At 42.7% G+C, this 22,851-nt stretch overlaps 1 protein-coding gene across 1 annotated transcript in view; it reads right to left on the minus strand.

Moving 5' to 3' along the window:
* The window catches only part of MOSPD2 (motile sperm domain containing 2), a 544,536-nt gene that overhangs the window by 437,299 nt on the left and 84,386 nt on the right, over positions 1-22,851 (minus strand). Inside the window, exons 4-5 of the mRNA XM_085622201.1 lie at positions 17,653-17,739; positions 1,992-2,146 (exon numbers count right to left, since the gene is read on the minus strand). Of these exons, the coding sequence (XP_085478327.1) occupies positions 1,992-2,146; positions 17,653-17,739 (242 nt within the window). The remainder of the gene's footprint in view (positions 1-1,991; positions 2,147-17,652; positions 17,740-22,851) is intronic.

Consider the following 22,851-nt stretch of genomic DNA (forward strand, 5'->3'; position numbering starts at 1 on the left):
GGCATTCAGGACCCCCGGCCAGGTGTTGAACCACCAGGGATATACCCAGTTTCAGCCAAGTCCAGAGACGCAAGGCATCCTGATATAGGGTCCACAACCCCACCCTGCCTTATTTGTTGCAGTACCACATAGCGGTGGTGTTTTCCGTGAACACCTAAACCAGCCTTCTCTTGAGAGATTGTAGGAAGGCTGTCAGGGCCAATCAGATCGCACAAAGCTCCAACAGGTTTTTGTGGCGCCCGGCTTCCTATGGAGATTAGAGTCCTCTGATCTCCACCTCTACCATATGGCCACCCAATCCCAGGAGTGACGCATCTGTCACTACTGAGATCTGGGTGTAGAATGGAGAGGGGTCTGCCTGTGAACCATTCACAGTTTGTCAGGCACCACTGCAGATCTCGCACAGTACCCTCCGAGATCTGGACCAGGTCGGTGAGATTCCCCTGATGCTGTGCCCACTGGAACTTCAGGTCCCATTGCAGAGCCTGCATGTGCAATCTGGCATGATCCACTAGCAGAATGCAGGAGGCCATGAAGCTCAGCAGCCTCAGTCATTTTCACCGAAATCCAGGATAGAGGGTGAAACCTCGGTAGCATAGACTGAATATCCTGCACTCGCTGTTTGGTAGGATAGGCCCGAAACTGCACAGTGTCCAGGACAGCTCAGATTAAAGGGAGCATTTGGGAAGGAGTCAGGAGGTACTTTGGCACGTTCATAGTAAACTCCAGCGAATGCAGGAGGTTCTCCATAGTCTGGAGGTGGGAGACGACCGCCTGGGGCGAGCACATCGTCGAGATAGAGGAAGACTGGAACCCCTGATCTCTGCAGATGAGCTGCGACCAGCGGCATCACCTTAGTGAACACCCGAGGGGCACTGGTGAGGACGAAGGGGAGCACAGTAAATTGAAAGTGTTTGTGGCCCACCATGAACCGCAGATAACAGCAATGGGCAGGCAGGACGGGAATATGGAAATAACTGTCCTGCAAGGCCAATGCTAACATCCAGTCTCCCGGGCCCAGGGCAGACAGAACTTCAGCAATAGTGAACATCTTGAACCTATGATGGAGCATGCAGTTGAGGGTTCTGAGGTTGAAGATAGGACGAAGCCTTCTGTCATTTTTGGTGAGCAGAAAGTAGTGGGAAAAGCAACCGCAGCCTCTCGTCTGGTACAGGACCCCTCTCTATAATCCCCTCGGCCAAGAGAGTTGTAACTTTCCATTGAAGCAAAGCAAGGTGATCCTCTGTCAGCCGATCATATATAGGAGGCAAGGAGGGATGGATAGCCTTGAAGGGGAGGGAGTAGCCCCTTCGAACTATCTGTAGAACCCACCTGCCAAGATGATGTCCCACCAGCAGTGGAGGTAATGGAGTATCCTGCCTCCAAATGGACACCAATGATCTGTTAAGATCGGACTAGGAGGATCTGTAGGGGGTGGGGGTGTGTGGCATGACCAGACCTCTGCCCGCCAAAGCCACGGGGTGGGGGCGAGCCACGCCCATGGCTGGGTAGAGGTTGCTGAACTAGCGTGGTCTTCTGGAAAAAGGAAATGACACAGAGGTCCAAGGACTTGGCCGAAGCCCATGAGTCCTTGAAGTGCTCTAGCGCCACTTCCGCACCCATCTCTGAAGAGACGAAAGCCATCGAAGGGCATGTCCATGTTGGTATGGACATCCTCAGAGAAGCCAGAAGTTCTCAGTCAGGCATGGCGCCCAACAGCCACCGTCGTGGAAATCGCACTGCCCAGCGAGTCATGGCCCTTCCTTTACTGTCCACAAAATGCAATTGGAAATTAGAATACAAAGCCCTGGAATACTAACAATTGGAACATCTAGTGGAGTAATCAAATAACAAAGCACTGGTGGGGAACCTACCAGGTGGGCTCACCAAGAAAAGGGTCTGGGCACTTCTCAAAACTTAAAATTCATTCATAAGTAAAATTAGAACAGTTCATAAAACCTGAAATTAAACCAGATCACCAAAATACTTACTATGTTACTGAGTCCACTTTCAGCCATGTCAAACACCACTGTCACAGCCTTCCCAGGCTCTCTCTTGGCATACCGCTCCAGCCAAAAAGCCACGCATTTCTTTTTTTCAATGTGCGTTTTGGCGTCTCTCAAGTGAAGCTTCACTCTGAACCAGACTAAAATGAGATGAAAAGACATTGCAAAAAACAACATGAAAAAAACCTGAAATAAGCTTGTGTGGTGTTAGTTTTTTCTTCAACTAAGATCTAATAGCGCAAAGGTATTTTCCAACAATGTCTACTCCGCATGCATGATCCTTTCTATTTTTAAATCATACTTTGCAGATTGGTAATTGTAATAGGATGACGGTCAGTTTATGAAATGATGTGTATCTCCGAATGGTCAGTTAATGTGCTAAAACAAACACTTTAATATTGGATAAGAAGATATGTTAAGAAATTACAATATTTGCAATATAGCACACCTATATAAAGAAGGCAATGCCTATATTTTACCAGATGCTGATTGATAATGTTCTTGAAACCCTTGATAAGTTGAAGGATCGATAAGGCGAGATCGTGGCCTACTGAATGATAGAAAATGGTAAGAAGCAAACAAGGTGTACCCTAGAGAAATGTCTATCAGAACAGGTTTTAAACTAGTCCAACTTACAAGGAGTTGAAATTTGGGAGAACAAGCACCGATGTCTGTTTAAAGGACTATGGAGGAATTTATACTTTTTCTAGCAGACTGCCCAATGATGCACATGTTCTGAAAGAAAGTTGGGATCAGTAACTAAAAAAACGTCAAGATCATGAGAGACCCAGATCGTGTTTGACCGAAGAGGTTTGCTGAGGTGTGGAGCAGATGCGCGGACTGTCATGATCTGAACTAATTCACTGCATGGAATGACATTGTCCTTTGATTTGGTCAAGCTGGTCTCATTTGTCGGGAGACTCGATGCAATATAATAAAGAAAGCTAAGTGGCATGTTATGTGACAGGGCATCAAAGATGTAATTTCGCACACATATATATTTGTTGTATCCGCACACATGAAACTGCTGTTGGTTTATGTTTCAGAAAAGCAATACAAATTGTTAAAATGAGGGGACCATCTAACATATTGGGCTGGATGTATATTCAAAACTATTTTTTATTTTTTATTGTTAGGACAATTTGGTTAGCCGATTCCAACATTAGCAGCAGAATGCCTAATGTACCAAACTATTTCATATTTGTATCTCCCAGAAACCCTGTGAAAGGAGTGGTAAAGTGTATATACAGCTATTACACCTGAAAGGTCAGGTGACCATGCATGATTTTTTAGGTCTCGCCTGAGCCAGCGCATACGCTGCTCTGGCGAGACATTTAGTAGCGGCTTTTCGAAGTGCTACCAAAGCGGCCCCCAGCTTGCTGTAACGCGCACAAGCGCGCGCGCATCCGTCGCGTGCTTTAGCGTGTGATCGCGATCACTTTCGCTTTCACAGTGATCGCAATGACTTTCGCTTTCACGGCCGCGGTGCGTTACTTTTACTGCCGCGTGGCCAATGCTTGTTTAGTGTTCCAGTTAATTTTATTCTAGATTTATGCTGAAATTGTGGCCGGATCATACGGATGTAGGTGAAGTAGTAATTTAGAAAGGTGAAGTTACTGCGTTGACTCAGACTTGCTGATATTGAAAGAGTTTTGCCACAAGACGCTGTATATATCTGTGAGACATATTTTATGGTAAAACTCTCCTTTAGCAATTGGAAATGTCACCCACGGCCATACAGTGTTTCACTTTGCCTTCAAAGATAACGTCTCTCCACTGCCCGAATACAGTGCTTCTGGACTGCCCTCTTTGTACATTGTGCGTGACGTTGGTATTAGCATATAACTACACGATATCCATGTCCATAGCCTGGAACAGTTTCCGGCTCCCTCGTGGATGATGGTGTTAGCATAATATAACAACAAAGACATCCCTCCTAAAGATGCACGTGGCATCATTTAGACTGTCTTCCCTATATGCTCCGCACGATGCTTACCTTATCATAGAACATTCACGGGTCCCACTCGCTGCAAAAGCTGCCACGTTTTTCCCACGCTGCATCGCTGCCCTGTGTTTGCAGTCCATCTCTGCGTCACACTTCGTCATTCCACAGCCCAGGACATCACTCCACAGCCTGCACCGCTTCCGTGGCCCCAGACTGCAGTCTGTGTACGCTATGTTAAATTAGGAAGACATATCTTTGTATCTATCGAGCAGGGCCCTCAAATTGACAGTGTTTTCGGACTACTCTTCCAGTGTGTGGTGAAGGCGTGTCTCTCAGCAGCCCTCACATCACCCCTTATCTCGATAGGGTACTCTGAGAGTGTTTTAAGGCAGGGCTGTGTACAGATTGAAAGCCCGTCCTGCAGCAGACTGGTCCTGGGTAGCCTTGACTGTCCTTTCACCCCACAGGCTGCACGATGCTCTAAGACCCTCTCCGCACGCTCCAGGTAGACAGACGCACAAGACGCACTGGGCACGTACTTACTTGAAAGAGTGCAGCTGCAGCGTGATTCACTTCAGCAGCACATCTCCTGCTGCGACAATGTATTGGAGTATACATCGTTTGAGCAGCAGGACACTCACCAGGGAGTTGTCTCGGTGGAACACGAGATTACGTACTTGCTGTTTAAGTGTCAGCCAGAGTTTAATTATGGGGCACAGTGAGTTATTCATAGATAAATAAACTCTGAGGGTGCTTTCTTCTACTTCCCACTCCTCTAAAGACATAATTCACGCGATCACAGACCCGTGCAGTGCAGCTTGTCTTTCAGCCTTGGCAAACACAAACAGCTTGTGTTCCAGGGATGTAGCTATCGACAGTACAGAAGGTGCAGTGACACCGGATCCCTCAAGTCTGAGGGATCCAACGCACCCGCCTGTAGCTGTTTTTTTACTGCCAATGCCAAACCCAGGGATGGGGAGCCTATTTCCCCAGTTTGAACCAAGGCATATGACAACCTTCTATGCCACTCTTCTGCTTATGTAGTTGTGTTTGTGATACTTTACCAGACAGCACTGTGAACACACTGGGTTCATTAACTGTGGAGGAGCACATTGACATATTGTATGCGCATAATGGTTACATTTTAACTTGTGAAAGAAGGGCACTGGTTTAAAACAAATATCGGAGGCTAATGCTAAACATTCCTGTATTTAATACATTTTAGAAAGCAATGTTTTGTTCTTTTTTCTGATAGGAGGAGAAACAAGCATTGGCATAGCCAATAGGCCTCGCCTTTGGGACCTTATAAGTGTTTAGCCATGCAACACTTGATCTTGTTGCACTAAGGATAATGTGCTGGATAACTAAACACTTATAAGGTCCCAAAGGCGAGACCTATTGGCTATGCCAATGCTCGTCTTAAATGTGGCTTTCGAAACATACACCCATCCGCTGATTTGCCCTATCCAATTACCCATAATCCCATGGCACACGGCCCTACATCACAGCATGTCACTCGCAAGCTTCATTCTCAAAGCTAGACTGTAACTGGGGTAAATGCCCAGAAGGCACAGATGATGGACTGTGGAAATCTGATGAACCTGGTTGACTAGAAATGCAAATGGTAAAACGGTAACCAGGATCAATTGCATTCATAGCTCCAGAGCCATAATACTCACCATAAAGGATTAGAATGTATATACAGCTATGTCTATATTTACAAAAGCGTATACAACAGGTTTGTGAGGGAAACAGAGCAGATCACCACCTACAGCCTACCAACAATCATACAAGCATGAAACACACATATCTATTATGTAAGAGTCACAGAGCTGTAACAACATCCAATAACGGTTAGGCTTGCAAACAAGGGAAACATTGCCACCAGTAATTACTTCAATTACATCCTCAGTGCATTATTTAACCAGCCCACACTGTTTCATATGAATATATGATGTTACATTGCAGTGTTTACACGCAATACCTTTACAACGCAGGCATTACAACGCAAGTCGCTACATCGACTTGCGCTGGAGGGCGCTGGACTTAGGAATAGTATGATTTACTATTCCAACCCCAGTCTACGTACAGTAGGGAGGTTGTTGGAATAGTAAATCATACTATTCCTTAGGTTAGAGCACCATCCAGTGCAAGTCATTGTAATGACTTGCGTTGTAATACTCGCGTTGTAAAGTTATTGCGGTGTAAACACCGCGATGTAAATGATATTTCCCGATTCATATACATCTGGTATCAATTATTTTTCCCCCGATTAGTGAATTTTGACATCCCTTATGTAGCTTGACCTTGAACGTGCATGCTTAGTGCTAAAAACATGAATTACAGAGGAAGTGTATTAGAGGCCATTGCAGGCAGGTCAGAGTCTTTGTTGAGGCTGGAGACCCAAAAATCTGCGGACACAGCAGAAATGAGCGTTCATGAAAATCTCCAAAGTGGAGCAACTTGAGGGTTGTGTGAAAACATATTGTGGCATTGCATCAGTGCCTGAAAGATGCAAAAGCTAAATCACAAAAATATACAATTTATGAGTATGCCAGAACTCCGAAACATAGAAGACCGAAACATAGAATTATTAGTTGATGAGTAGAACAAAACATTGCTTAAGGCTAAGAGGTTACATATTTTATTTCTGCTGGTAAATGAGATCATAGAGTGCTGGGTGCCCTCCTACATCTGGTGCCTATCCCAGTGCCATTGTGGCCTGTTTTCTAAACTACCGAAACATGGACGCTATTGTTCAAGAAGGCAAGACCCTTTTCCTATGAGAACTCGAGTGGGATCCTATTCCCAGATTTCAATCAGGCCATTCAACATAAAGCTCAAATATAGGATATGCATTGCTAAATTGAGTGGTGATGGAGGAAAAAACATGGCACTTTAAGAGACTGTGAAAGAGAGGGTCCTCTACTATGAACTGAGACTGGAAAAAATAGACGAGGAATAAGAGAAAACCTCTCCAATGACCAGTAAGAAGGTGGGGGGGCTGGTGTTGGTGCTTCCTTCTGGCCTTCTGGATATCCATGGCAAATAGACAACTAGGGGGGAGGACTATGACAAAATGGGTAATTAGAAAATCAAAGAGAAACCTGTTCTGACTCAGGTGAGGAGCAAAAAAAGAGTGAAACTGCTTTATGAACTATTTGACAGACTACTGTCAGTACTTTTGTTTTAGGTTGGATCGGACTGGGTTAGGTGAGGCCAAGAAAACCCATCAAGATAAATGTTAGAAATGGGGGTATCTAGTTGGCAGAGGTAGGTACCTTTGTCCAAATAGGGACCGTTGCTTCATGCAGGATTCAGGAGATACACACTTTAGACGACCCTGCTCACCCCCTGGGTAGCCTGACACGAGCAGACAAGCTTATCCCAAAGGCAATGTGTAAAGTATTTGTACTCAAAACACACAGTAATACAGTGATGACACCACACAAATTTAGAAAAAGAAAGTATATTTATGTAAATTCAACAAAACCAAAAAGACAAAAATCCAACATACTGGTAATGAGATAGCACTTTAAAACAGTTACCTCCAAAATAAAGCTTGCAGAAAACAAATAGCTCCACCTGGAGCTATTATAACATCATTACAACAATAAATCCAAAGTACGGCACTGACCGCAAGGGGTGCGGCATCGGGCACAGAGTCACACGGACCCCAAAACAAACAGTACCTTGGAAACGAAGTATATGACGATGTACAGCATCGTGGAGGCGAGGCATCGTGCCGAGGTAGAGGCTGGCTCCCTGGCTGCCGCAGGGGAGGCAAGTCTTCGTGTCCGCGAGAAGGCGACGTATCGAGTCCAGGACAGGGTAAGATGGTTGCGTCTGCTGTGAGGCGTCTGTTCCGGTGACGATGGGAAGTCGGCGAGTTCGTGGAGTCATCCTCTGCGGTTATCGGCGCCGCGATTACAGGATGCAGGTGCTGGAGAGGACAGTCGGTGCGAGCACTGGTGTTCAGAAATGCCGATAACTGCAGGCATCGGAACTGCGGTGCAGGCTGGGTGGTGCGTCATTCACTTCATGAGCGGTGCCCCTGGCCTCGGTGCAGGTCAAGGTTTCTTCATTGACCACGTCGGAGAGAGGTTTTCTTACTTCTCTTAGGTTTCTTCCAGCTCCTAAAACTGAAATAGGCACCTCCTGGCAGGTCAGAACAATCGGCAATAGAGTTCAGAGGAGCTGGGGGTGAAGTCTTTGTGTCCCTAAGACTTCAGAACAGGAGACCAGCACACTTAGGCCCTTGGAGATTCCTTTTCAAACAGTTTCACAGAAAAGTTCCAGTCTTTGCCCTTTCCTTGGCAGAAACAGCAACTGCAGGCCAAGCCCACACAGTAAAGGGGCAGTACTCCTCAACACAGCTCTTCAGCTCTTCTCCTTGGCAAAGGTTCCTCTCGAATCCAGAAGTGATCTAAAGTTCTGGGGTTTAAGGTTCACTACTTATACCCCATTTTGCCTTTGTTGTTCTTTGTGCAAGGGTCTATGAGCCCAGTCCAAACCAGTTCTGTCCTCACTGGTGCAGTATGACCACATGGGGTGGAGGCAGCATTGTACAAGGGAGACAGGCCCTAATAAGGTGCAAGGAAAATTTCTCCCACTACTCTAAACGCAGCCAAGGTCTATTCACTCAGCTCTGAGTCATCCAGGAAAGGACAGGCACACCTCATACCCCCCAGTGGCTGTCTACAGTGAATGCACATCCCCAGCCCGTCACTCCAAAACCAGAGAGTCAATCCACAAACAGGCAAAGGCACACAGAATAGTTTTACAAGAAAATGCCTACTTTCTAAAAGTGCCATTTTCCAACACACAATTTAAAAACCATCTTTACTAAAAAATGTGTTATTACATTCTGAGGTCAGAGAGCCTAAACTTTATTTCTTTATCATGTCCCAATGGGAAGTTATACTTGTAGGATGTTATAAATTATCTCCCATTCTATCCTATGGGGCAGATAGCCTTTCAATTGTGAAAAATTGAAATTGTCAGTATCGGGACCTGTCTCACACACACCAGTAGGCGTCCCACCTTTCACATACACTGCACCCTGCCCATGGGGGGTACCTTGGGCCTACCCGAGGGGTGTCTTACATGTAAGACGACGGAAGGTTCGGGCCTGGCAAGTGGGTGCACTTGCCAGGTCGACATGGCAGTTCGCAACTGCACACGTAGACACTACAGACACACTTACAGGGCTGCTCATGTGGGTGGCACAATCCGTGCTTCAAGCTCACAAGTGGCATTTGATTTATAGTCCCTGGCACACTCAGTGCACTTTACTAGGGACTTACCAGTAAAACAAATATGTCAATCAGGGATAACCAATTGTCATCATAATTTACACAGAAACCATATGCAAATTAGCACTGAATAGCAGTGGTAGAGGGCTAAGAGTCTTAAAGCCAACAAAAACAGGTCATTGAAAGTTGGAGGAAGAAGCAAAAAGTTTGAGGATAACTCTGCAATAAGGACCAAGTCAAACAATGAGACAAACACGTTGCAGGAAATGTATTGGCTAAAGCAATACAGGTCTCACTGAAGTTTAGACATTTCTCTACAACAGAGACATATTTACTTGGTATGTATTTGTTATTTTCCCTGATAAGGTACAGTTATTAATTCAGTTAATAGCTATTTTCAGTTTTGGGGACTGGTGTATTAAAGAGCAACAGGCACAACGTACATTGGGATTGCGGTTAGGCTGGAACCTGCCCTACACTGGTGTGGTGTGGGGGAAGAATAAAACTGTCACATTAAGGGTTTCAGCTGCTGCTAATTAGGTCATTGGGGTTCCTGTAACAATAGTGTTGGTCCAACCCCATACATAGCGGAGACTAAGAATACTGTTGCTAAAAGCTAGCTCAAACTCCTGATAAGGACTGTCAATAGATTAAGCAATAAAGTGAAAAGGGTAGTGGTTGTCAAGATGCTTTGGAGACAGACTGATGTCTTTCCCCTGTGGGAGACATTTGGGAGAGGATGTAGCCTTACGGCTAGAGCGGTCGACCTCAAAGCTGGGGAATCGGGTTCAAGTCTCGGCAACGACGCTCAACATCCTGTGATTCTGGGCAAATCACTTAATCTCCCCATGCCTAACAAAAAAAATGAATGTGTCCATCTGTCACGAAACTGGTGCTCATGTAAAGTGCTCTGATACCAGATTTCTCGGGTCTAGTTCGCGCTATTTAGAACTCTTAAAAAAAATAAAAACAATTTGGAGGGAAACAAATGTGAATTTAAAGGGACTGGAAAGTATAAACAGACGGTACATGCTAGTTTCTCATCGAGATCCGGTGAAATGATCTTTACTAACTGTAGCTGACTTTGTGTTTGGAAAAAGGGATGGGAAACATTTGCTTTCCATGGTACAAGTCCAAATAAAGACCCCAAACTGATGAGAGATTGTGGATGCCATGGGAAGACTAGATGTTGGGAGGACTAGATTTTGTGAGGACAAGCATGAGAGGGACACATATTACTTAGGAGCCCATGAGTCAAATTTGAGATTTGCCTATTTTTATTTCTTAGGAATGGTAGTAAATGGATGCATGGAGATAGATTACTTGGCTGAGGTGTCCTCAATCCTGCTCCACTAGTGAGGACAACAAGCACCAGAGGGATTCACATATGGAGAGATGCCACTTGAACTAATGAGAGCTTCAAGAGTCACAGACAAGTCATATGATCAATTGAGGTCCCCTAGAGTGAGAACCATGTTATAGGAAACATATAGGATGGTGGTAGGAAGACAGACAGTTCAAAGGGTGTCTGCAATTAAAAGGAACGGGCTAAGAAGGTCAAGGACTTGAAACTTGAATTGGGTCAACTAAAGAAGGATCATAGTGAAGGCACACAAGTTGCCCTACAGCAGCAGGCAGTTGTGATGAAAGAGGAATAAGACTTGACTGCTAAGCAAGCTAGAAGTTGTGTATTTACTCTGGGTCTTCTCTTATTGCATAAGCTCAAATATGGGTTGGAAATTTTCAATTTTGTAGAATAGCTAATGTCCATTTTGGAAAAGTAGTAGGGTGAACAATTAGATGCAGACATTAAAGAGGAAGAGGTTCATGCTGCCATGTTTAAGCTCCAGTCAGGGAAGTCACTGGACCTGAAAAGACTCCCAGCTGAATGGTTTTAATAAAACGTCTGAGAATATAGTTCCACAACTTACAAAGCCTTTAATGGTATGTTCAAGACAGGATAATGCCAGATGAGAAGACTTTAGAGTGACCACTGTTGCACTAACCTGTAAGGAAGATAAATCTATAGATAGATGCAAGTCTTACAGAACAATTTAATGTACTTAAGCAGAGACTTTAGTACTCGCTAGGACACTAGTCAAATATCTTGTAGGGTTAGTAGAGGTCTGGATATACCCTAACAAATCTAGCTTTATGCTAAATAGAGGCACTAGGATATATCTAGAAAGGCCGTATTACTCACGGTATGGGTCATGTAGTCAATGGTAATATTGTCATTCGAAGCTGAAAGGGTACTTGATTCTGTGGCATGGTCTTATTGTCGACACTAGAAACAAATGGGAATGGGACATAAAACCCTGACATGGAGGAAACTGATTTATGGCTCGTCAATTGATAGAGTAAGAGTAAAAGCAGACACTAATGCCCCCTATAACCTATAATGTGTCTTGCTGCTTGAACCACTTGCATGGTGGATCCATAAAAATGTACTGATTAGGGGTGTGTTGTAGTATCCTGCATGGCAAGATAGGATCTTGCTATATGTGATCTACATTTTATTGTAAATAAAGAGCCCTCACAATTTTTTAACACCACTGATTAAGGTTTTATAATTAGTCAAATCTCTAGCTTCAAGATTAACTGGGAGTAGCTAATACTCTACACGGTAGCAGAATCGTGTCCTGAAACATGCCGAATATTCCCATTCAGGATATGTATGGAGGGCTTTAAATAGTTAGGGGTTTACGTAATGAGGGATGAAAACAAATCTACAAAAATAACTTAGAAATATTGCTGGATTGTTTCTGGGATGAGATGGCCCATTGGGGAACTCTTTCATTATGTTGACTAGGAAAGGTACACTTTTCAAAATGATTGAGCTTCTTTACATTCTGCAAAATCCACCTTTTGGGTAACAAAAGTTTTCTTTTTAAAAACAGTACAGGATATCTTATTGGGGTCCAAGTGGGAAAGTGTAGTACTCCAGAATAAAGTGAAAACTGGCAGAAATGGGGACATTAATTTGGGAGAGTGCACCCTTACCAACTCTAGAGGAAAAACTCTGCTCAAACCCCAGTACCTTTGGTACAAGCAGCAAGCAATGCTCACAAAAATGTGCGCTAAAGACATTCAGGACCGTGAATTTCAAAGAGAAGAACACAACAAGATTATCATGGCAATTTTGAAAAACGGGGAAAAAGCGAATACACAAAAAGACAATAAGATAATCAAAATAGACTAATGCAAATCAGAGTATAGCAAAAGGTGACTAGAAAAAGTCAAGCACTATCAAAAACAACACTTTCTGATGGATCGTAAACTAGGAGCAATATCAGGCTGACTGTCATACACCAAGCAGGTTGTCACAGTCAAAGGTATAACCCTTAAACCTAGCCTCCAACTATGGGTAAAGCTTCTTATGGGCAGCCATTCAACCCCCTAGCTCATCAGGGCAGTTTTCTATTTCTATTTAGTAAGGTCTGCTGCAGGATTCAGTCCTTTTCAGTCACCTGGGCTCTCTTGGAGTGAGGAGTCCTTCTGGTTGTTGTGTTCCTGAAGGAGGTAAGGAGGCCAACTACTTGAACTTTGGAAAGCAGTTCCAGCAGGATTCATAAGTCCTTGTGTGAGTAGTACTGGATATATTAAAGTTTAAGTCAAAATAGAACCAAAAAGCACAAAGCGCCACTCGTGGCCATCTGGTCCCGCTACACTGGGGGAAAGTCAAAGTTGAGGGTGAACGCAATGGAGTGCGGACCAGATACAGGGATCAGGTTAGTACCGATGAACAGTTACCTTCTCAAGTCTGGTGCGAAGAGTTACGTTTGCATTGGAGGAGGAGGTATTCAGAGCTAAGAGCATGTTGAGAATCACGAACGGTCATTGCCGTAGCGCGAAGACCTAGTCATTGGTCTAGCTCCACGTCTAGCTCCACGTTAGCAGTCATCGCAGGACGCAGAGTTCCAGCGTCCAGCCCAGTTCATGGTCACGAGGAGCCTGAACTACAGGATTTTCACCTCTTATTCCCAGCACAGATCTGCTCCAAGTTTATACATTTGCAGTGCTTTAGATTAAAGGTCTACTTTCAAAACTAATAAAAATTGTTGCATCAGCCCCAGAATTTAAATGAACCAATAAATAGGGGGATGCCTACTTAATAATTAAGACCCTCTTTGGAAATGTAAAGCTTTGACTACATTAAAATAATGAATTGCTGCCAAATAATGCAACTTTCTGAATAGAAATTGCAGGTCACAGATGACAGCCAGAAATAGCTATGGGTTGAAACTACTTGGCAATGCTCAGATAACAAAGTCATGTACAGACAGAGACAGATTTAGCCATTGATTTGCAAACATCATATTTAGCATTTTAGTAAGTCAAAGTCAGTTTCAAACGTTTATTACAGATCGAAATTACATTTTCATCATCAGAAATGTACAAAACAGCAGAATAAATATTTCATAAAACAACAATTAATGGTAAACGGGAGTAAAACCTATTACATAAATGATTAAAACAGGTATATTGCACCACAAAATCTCCCATAACTCTATTTACTACAGTTTAGCTAATTGTTGGCTAACAGACCATGCCACAGAGAAATTTGGAGACTACCACCACAACCACAGAAGAGGAATCACTCTTGTAAATTCTAAGGGCGTTTATCTCCTACAAATCATGTAAACGCCTGCATAGGGAAGCAATCCACCTATGCCTACAGATTACGTACTTGGGACAGAAGATCATTAAGAGGTCCTCAGTTTCATAGGTGGAGGTGCAAAAGCTACAGCTTGACGAGCCGGTCATAGAGGAATCCCATAGTGCAGTAAAAGCAGCAGTTGGCAAGATCGCATATCTAAACTGCAAGAACAAATTACAAGCACGCACTGGGGGAATGGACATGGAATTCCTCAGCTTTGGGCACTGATTTGTACATTAAAAACCCCTTGTGAGTCTCCCCCTAAACTCGACTGGTCATTTTGTGCAGGTATCTTCTCCCAATATCTAAATTTAACTATTTGATCTGCATAGGCTGGGATAGAGGAAGGGTATTCCCAAAAATTAGGTAGGCCCAGCTCTATCCAAGCTCTTTTTGCATAACTTAGCCACTTGACTTCAATGGAAGATTGGAGAGTCATAATATCAGTGAGGCCCACTCTGTATTCTTGTAAATCACTGGAGGGCCAAATACGCACCCAATATACCAATGGTCTCATGCCTGCCAATTGAGTAACAAAATCAATGCCAAGATCCAGTGACAAGGACAACAAAGGGGTTCATTTTCCTAACCCCGTAATAGCTCTAAAAAGGGTCTTCTCTTTGGTATTCAAAACACTCAGATTACAATAACCACAAAATTCAGTCCCATATAATGCTGCTACTCGTGCCTTCATCTTATTGATTTCAATTGCGGGGAGGACAGGGAACCGCTCAGCCTGTTTAGCCATGCTAATAATAGCCCCCATTCTATGGGTTACAGAGTGAGAGCTATTTGTAATCTACAGTGCTCAAGTTCTGGAATCGGACAGTCGGACCCCTGGATAGGTAGATTCAGTTACCCTTTCCAGTACTTTAGTACTCATTTATACCATGCCATTCACCCTCTTTCTGCTGGAATAAACCAGCAGTTTAGTTTTGGCAGCATTTACCTCAAGACCATAGTCTGCACAAAAATGTCTGAATTCCACACAAAATACATCTGGACTGAAGCTACAATGGATAGCTAAAACACAGTTCTAAGCTGTTGGCTCATACACATCAAATTCTAGGCTAGTCTCTTTGAAGGAAGGTGAATGCATGTTATTGGACATTTGACATATCAATAAAAGAAATTGATAGATTCCTCAAAATCAACAGGGGAGCTGTATCACCCTTACAGTGTGAAAAAGAGCTGTGGCTGACCATCCTACAGCAGTATATTGTAACAAAAACCTGTGAGGCCCGGGTCTACTAAAATCTTATCTTGGAGATATTTATGATGTTTTAGTAAAACTCAGAATTAATGTCCATTTTTGCTAGGCACAATCTGACTTTGGCCACATTTATATATTGGCAAAACAGAAAATTGGGACTGTATAATACGTATGAATCTAATGGACTGATATGTCGAATGCTAGCATCCTTGGCAGTTCTCTTCCTATGCAGAAAGCCAAAGGCATTTCTAAAATTACCCAAATTATTTCCACTTTTAGATACAAGAATATGGCAAATGAGGAGGGTGTGGGCTATAAATTCTATTTTTATATCTCTGTGTTTTGCATAATAGATTGTATAGCATTTGTTTCTAGAACTAAATAGATTACTTTTTTTAAACACTTTTCCTAATTTGGTGACCTACCACAACGGTGGGATCACATACTGTATATATGCTTTGGAAACTTAGCAGCAGGATTTACATATTTTTTTGTTCAAAGCACTGTAGAAACTAATACTGATCAAAATACAAATTATATTTTGTATTCATAGGGCAATGTTGGTAGAAACCTTTATCCTGTGCATTAAAAGGTGTATCGACGTTCTGGATCATCAGGAAATATCATAGTAAAATGCAAGATGTCACTTAAACAGTAGAGGCACATTTATGTTTCTGATAGACATCATTCAGTAAGGCATATGATGGGAGTTCCTATGATTAAGGAAGTACCCTCACATCATCGCAACACTTGATTTCAGTAACCATTAGCCAGAAACCATTAGATAATGAGCGGTATGTTTTAGGAATAATTATTTAGTTTTCCTTTGTCACAAGATACTTTAGACCATTTCACAGAAGATGGATACCAAAAAATCTGGAGGCAAGATAAATAATCAAAAATCTACATTTATGTGTAATCTGATTGAACGAAATGTTATCTTTTAGGAGTCTAGACCCCATGCTAGCCAGAGCAAGGCAAACAAATATTTTAAGTGGTTGAAAAACTCCAGGGCACGTACTGCTGACTGCAGTCTTGTTGGAGTCTTGGGTACAATTTTCATCTAATATTGCCACTGGGCAGTAGTTGGGAGGGGTAGCTGCAAAGCCTATTTGTACATAGAATCTTTGGTAGAGAAGTTAAGAACAGTTGTACCAACTAGAGATGTGGGTATTTTTCACAGGATGCAAGGTCAATGAGTGGATGAATTGGACAGGAAATGGAGTGGTGCACCTCTATGTGGCAACAAATGTTGGCATAAGGACAACTCCAGATCTATACTTTGTTTTAAGGATCAACAAAATTACACCTCTGGAAACGGGGTGAACACAGACACGATACCCAGGATTGGTAGTTTTGAAGATGAGAGAAGAAGTGGAGGACTTATTGGGTACAGACAGGCCCCTGTTGTCATGACTGAGGCAAAACAATATGTTTTTAGTACACAAGGCCAAGTGTCACTTACTCCACAAAAACTTCAAACAAGCAGTGAACATTTACAAAACTTCTGAAAAAAGTGATCCGAGTCATCGAAGTGTGAAACCCAATTCCTGAGAAAACAGGATTAAGTTTTACAGTGTGCATGTTATATGTTAAAAAAAAAAGCATTGACAGTTAAACTTACAATTAATTTTCCTTGCTCTGAGATCCAAGCTTGAATGAAAAGCTTGCTGAGAACTCTGAAGCAAGCTTTGACAACAAACTAGCCACAAAACTCTATTCGCTCTCTTTCCTTCATGCTAAGATTCTTTTCTTTTGGAACTTATTCACAATCTAGCATTACGATCTCCTGATAAAGGTAACTTATATTACTTTGAGATGTCCTAAAGCAGCTTGCTGAGACACTTGATCTGATTTGTGTTATATCTTCTTTAGAGCCTCCAAATTGTGTCCTCTTTTTGCATATGGTACATTTCCATTCACACAGTGTCTTCATATTTGGTCTGCTGGAGAGGTCACCTATTGATAATTCATCATTGCTCGTTCAAACAATCCCTCATTCTGAGTCCAAGTTAGTACTCCTTCAATAGCATTCTATGAAACCCTAGTACTCCTTCAATAGTATCCTACGAAACCCCTTTACCGTAACTCACTCACCTAATTACTAAGCCAGTCCAAGGCTTCTTTTGTGCTACACAAGTATCTTGCGAGATTCCACCAAAAGATATTTATCTTACAGGAGAGTGCCTATGCTAATCCTTTGACTTGCGTTACAAGCTCATCATTTGGTCAGCAACAGGTAGCGTATGAACAGCAGTAACTGAAGTAGTTCTCCAGTACGAACCAGCTGTCTGTAAGCACTTAATTCACATTCTACTGCTTACTATGTTTGAGAAGGACCCGACCAAGGTTTTTAAATCACACTCTATGGTCATGCAACTGGAACTTTGGAGACACCCCAGACAACTCTACTGCTTGACATAATAAACAAAATGTCACAAGATATTGCCATCAATTTTGGTTTTTCAGTTTCATCTTAGAATAAAAAAATATATAATTAATTTTCCAACATTATGTTCCAAGAATAACATGAAAGAATATGCATTATGAATGATAAAATACAAGGTACTTACATAATTTATTGCCCTCCTTGTCGTATCCATGGAGGTATACTGCACCAGTTTCAAAGCACCATTTGGGAATGGTCGATTCATTGAGGTCTGAAATCAAAAGTAAGCATTGTATGTTAATTTACCAAGTTTAATGCACAACCTTAGTTGATACCATTTACTATTTAAATAGGGGAGCACAAAGAATAACTGTGCTTATGGCCTACAAACTTGGATTTGGGTGAGAGAGCCAGAGGAGTGGCCTACATGAAATATTGGAGATTTTCCTACATATGTTTTGTTGAAGTCATTAAAAAGAAACATCTGCAGGTCTGGAAAATCATTACAAAAATGTTTTAATTCTCACAGTATATGAAATCTAGTATAAGCTTATTAGGGGTTGTGAACAATTGTTTTTCTTATTGGTTCTCCAATGATGCATGCAATGCTTTTTCAACTTTTCAAGGCAATGAAAGTAGGCATTTCAAAAGGTGTCTTCCAGGGCATTTGAATAATTATGATTAGAGTTGATAACCACAAATAAGGTACATGTAGACGACGTGCAATATTTGTGCTGACAAAAGTCTCTTTTGGACACAGCACGTTTGAGAGTTGATCCCTAGTTCACAGAGGCACAACCTAAGGCTTTTAACAGATCTGACAAAGGCGACTGGCTGGACAGATATAAAGTCACAGAAGGATAATGGCAAAAGTTGAAAACAATTTATAAAATATTTGTCAGGTCTACAATTTTCTGCAAACACTCTTCTCACTGCTTGTACTGATATGATTTATGAACAACTTAATTTTCTTTGTGTTACCACCTCAGTACAGGGAAGTGTTGGATCATGCCTCAATCAGTCCCATCAAATCCTTGACCTCTCTAAAGATCATCATCTTTTTACCCTAAAAATACCATTGAAGCATACAGTAACTTTACATTTCTTATTTTGTTTAGTGCAATTATGTTGATTTCATGCAAAAAAATGACAGTGCTGCTTGCATTGATCTGAAACACTAGCGGATTTTGGAGACCATGTCGTACAAGTGGAGGAAATTTTACAAAACATTTGCTTTAGAGACCATATCCTACTGTAGGTTTCCATAGAAAAACACTGATGATAAACACCAAACTTTACTCAAAATATGGTATTAACATATACGCACTGTATTCACAAAATGCAACATTGCCTGTGCAAAAGCACATGAGAAAAGGCTTGGCAGTGGTGGTGCACATACATTGGACTTCATTAGAAAACTATCCTACATAAATGTCAGACAGAAATGCACTCATATTGGATAAGGATCAAGGCAACTTGGCTGGGCGGCATCCCCACCAATCTCAACACTGCTATTGCAGGCGCAGAGAAAACGAGGGACTCAGCCGGCAGACCAGTAAGTTTTTTATTATACTATTAAACCCACCCCACTCCCAGCGATCCCCCTCCAAGTCCTCCCCCCAACCGCGATTAATGCGGGCCGCGACTGGGGTTGTGGTGCTTGGTGATTTTTGTAGGTGGAGAATTCTTTCCATCCTTGGCCCTTCGGGAATCTTAAAACATCCCAGTGAGGCACTTCTTGTTGCATAGCGCACTAGTGTGGTGTTGGATGTGCCAGTGGTGAATCAAGAGAGCGGCGGAGTCCCCGATGCTGGATTGCCTCTGCCTTCTTCTGCTGTATAGGGCTCTCCTGAAGGGGAACCGGTTAGACCTTTCGGAGCTCCACATGCGTTGGGAACAGGATATGGAATCACTGCTGGCTGACTGGGTTTAGGAAGGGGTTCTGGAGTGCACCTCAAGGGTATCCCGGAATGCTCGCTTCAAGCTTATCCAGCTCTATTATTTAGTTCAGGCTAACTTATGCCTCAGTGCACACACGCCATGTTGCCTCCGGCGACATTGTTGTGCCTGCGATGTACTACTGAGGATTCCGGCTTATACATATGGTGTGGTCTTGCCCCTTCTTGCTGCTGTATTGGGCGTTGGTCCTTCAGGTGGTTCATGGGGTCACCGATCGTGAATTCACGCTTAGCCCTCAGTTGTGTCTCTTGGGTCTTCACGAGCGAGCTGCAACCCAGAAGGCTACGGATATCTTTTTGGACAATGGCCCTTATTCTTGCTCGTAGACCGATAACAATCGGTTGTAAATTGGCTTGGGGTCTGGATATATGTTGATGGGGGTTGGAGTTGGCGAGATGGGCGGACTGTGAAAGGGAGGCACTTTGCAGCAAAGAGGCCAGAGGAGTGCGGAGGGTGCCGCTTCTGCCTGCATGGGAAGTTCTAATGATGGCTTGTCCTCAAGTGAACCGTGAGGGTAAAATTATTGTGGATGAGTCAGTCTCGGAAATAGCAGTGATAACTTTATTTCGGTTACATAAATATACCTAAAAAGGTACATTTAAAAATGCAGAGGAAATATTTTCATATTAAGACCACGGTAAAAAGTCAGCGCCGTAATTACAGTATTAAGAATTACTGTATACAAAACTAGCAGCTATCAGTAGAAGTTTAGTACACCTTGCTAAACCTGATTGAGACAAAAGATTTCCATAAATATGCTAAACATTTAGGAATTCAAATATGACTGTAATAATCCAACATTAGAACAATAAACATGTAAACTTATTAAAGTGGCACGTACTTAAACCTTAAATGAAGAGCACGTCAGAAGATATATTTAGAAAAACATCTTATTTAGAGCTTAATCTGATAAACATTCTAGTTAATATTTCTGGCCCTTACATACACTGCCCAGGTTAAAAATCTATATGCCGCAAAGACGATTGGTTCATGTGCATCGTAACAGAGAATACACAGCGCCTCCACATAATGACCAACGCCCAAGTGGCGACAGATCGGGATAATCAGCTCCTATAGGGCCAATCTATAAAAAAAGAACTTGGGGGTTGTCCATAATCTGATCCAGTACTTTAGGATCCTAAATTGAACAATATGGTCCACCCTCTGGATGTTCAAATCCCATCTCAGTGGTAACATTAGGGTCCTGCTAGGCACATTTAATAGTGACCGTTGGAATCTATTTTCCCTTCTTCTTAATGAGCTGGTATCACTGTATCCCCAGAGTTCTGATCCATATAGAGCCCCACCTAATACTACTGCTCTATAAACCTCAAGGACGCGAGATTGCACCCTACTTGAAGTAAGTCTGAACTTTTTTAATAAAGATGCAGATCGATACTGCAGCAATGATTTACTTTTTTTCCAAGTTGGGTCTTCCAGGAAAGATTATCAGGGAGTCTACTACCTAGATAATCAAAACTCCTAACCCACTCAGTGTCCTATCGATCACAATTTTATTGTTAAATGCAGAGGGGGGTTTAGGGTCATAAACAGTCTTTCCCAGCATTTATTTCTGGGCTTCTGTTTATACAGAACTTCCGGAATTCCCCCAGAACTAGAAGGCCCATGGGGGTGTTTGACATGAGTAACAGGTCATCAGCACAGGAGTGCCGATGTTTGGGGCGTCATGTTGACAGCTACTCATTCACTCCACCAATCCATTAAGAAACAGAAAGAATAGGGTAGGAGCTGTAGGAGGCTGCTTCAGTATCTGGTGGAAGTCATTCCTGTTTTCAAGAAAGGCTGTCCGCTCCAACCAACAAATTATAGACCTATCAGTCTTATTGATATTTCTCAGAAAGTCTTTGCCAGGATAATATTAGATCGTGCCCAAGCTTGGATAGACTATGAACAAATCCTGTCCCACCTGCAGGCGGGATTTAGATCCAAAACGTCCACATTAGACCAGATATTCAGGCTCCGGTTCATCCACCAGAAACTGGTGGCTGTGGATGGGGGGAGCCTCTATCTGGTCTTTGTGGACCTACGGAGTGCCTTTGATTTGGTCCCTAGAACTACCCTGTGGAAGGTATTGGCGGAATTTGGACTTCCCCCATACCTTCTTGAGATAATTAGGCGCCTGCATTTGGGCAATTTTGCGAGAATAAGATATGGCAACAACGGGAACCTTACTTCTCCAATCCCAGTATATCGGGGAGTAAGGCAGGGGTGCGTTTTGGCACCTACACTATTCTGCATATACATCAATGGTCTGGTTGAGGCCCTGTCCCTTTGCAAGAACATCGATGCCCCAAAAACTGTAAATGGGATAGTGCCGGCATTGATGTTTGCAGATGACACTTTACTGCTTTCTAAATCCCCGATGGGTTTACAAAGAATACTGGATGGTTTTTCCAAATTTTGTGATGATAGGGGCTTGGAAATTAACATCCAGAAAACAAAGTATATGGTTCGCAACCCTCGTAAAACCACATTCCCTGGACCAAAATTAAATGGGCTTCCACTTGAGAGGGTAAATGAGTTTGTGTATCTCGGGGTTACCCTAAACCAAAATATGACTTGGGGTCCACAAATCATAAAAGCAAACTTAAAGCTTGCTCAGACGTCGGGGGGTTTAGCTAAATTTTTTAGAAATAACCATCATAAACCCCCCCCCCCGAGTCCTGCCCTGGAGTTATACAAAACTCAAGTGAGAAGCGCAACTTTATACGGCGCTGAGCTATGGGGTCACTCAAACTGTAATTCAATTAAAGTCACTGAAAACAAATTCCTGAGGCAACTAGTTTGCCTCCCTCCTAGTACTCCTTTAGATCCACTTTGTATGGATCTAGGAGTTAGATCCATATCTGAGGAAATTGGAATTAGGCCACTTTTATTTTGGCGCAGGCTCTGGGTAACTCCCGAACTTCTTATGTTTAAAAATGAATTGATTGAGGTAATGAACCACATTGGGACCAAAAAGGATTCTTGGTTATCGTTCATTCAAACCACACTAATTTCACTGGGATTTAGTGAGCTGTGGGAGAATCCCAGTACGGCTTGTCTAACTATTAGCCGTAAAGCTCTGATAGGGTGATATTGGGATGCACATACTGCTGGGTTATTCCGGAATGTAAATGGGGCATTAAAGTCTTCCTTGTTTAGATTTTTGGACATTAAATCCACTTACTATCTGGAACCTGCACTTGATCTCATATATCCAACACTGGCAAGAAAACTTTACCTACAATTCCGCCATGACTGTTTACCTTTGCATGCTTTTACAAACAAATGGGTACCGGGACGGGATTTAGGTTGTCCAGTGTGCCTTGCCAAGGAAGAGTCAGAGCTCCATGTGCTCTTCTTTTGTAAAGGCTATGGCAAAATTAGGAAATATGAGTTGATCAACCTGTGTAGGAATTTG

Source organism: Triturus cristatus, chromosome 8 (assembly GCF_964204655.1).
Source record: "Triturus cristatus chromosome 8, aTriCri1.1, whole genome shotgun sequence".
Taxonomy (NCBI): domain Eukaryota; kingdom Metazoa; phylum Chordata; class Amphibia; order Caudata; family Salamandridae; genus Triturus; species Triturus cristatus.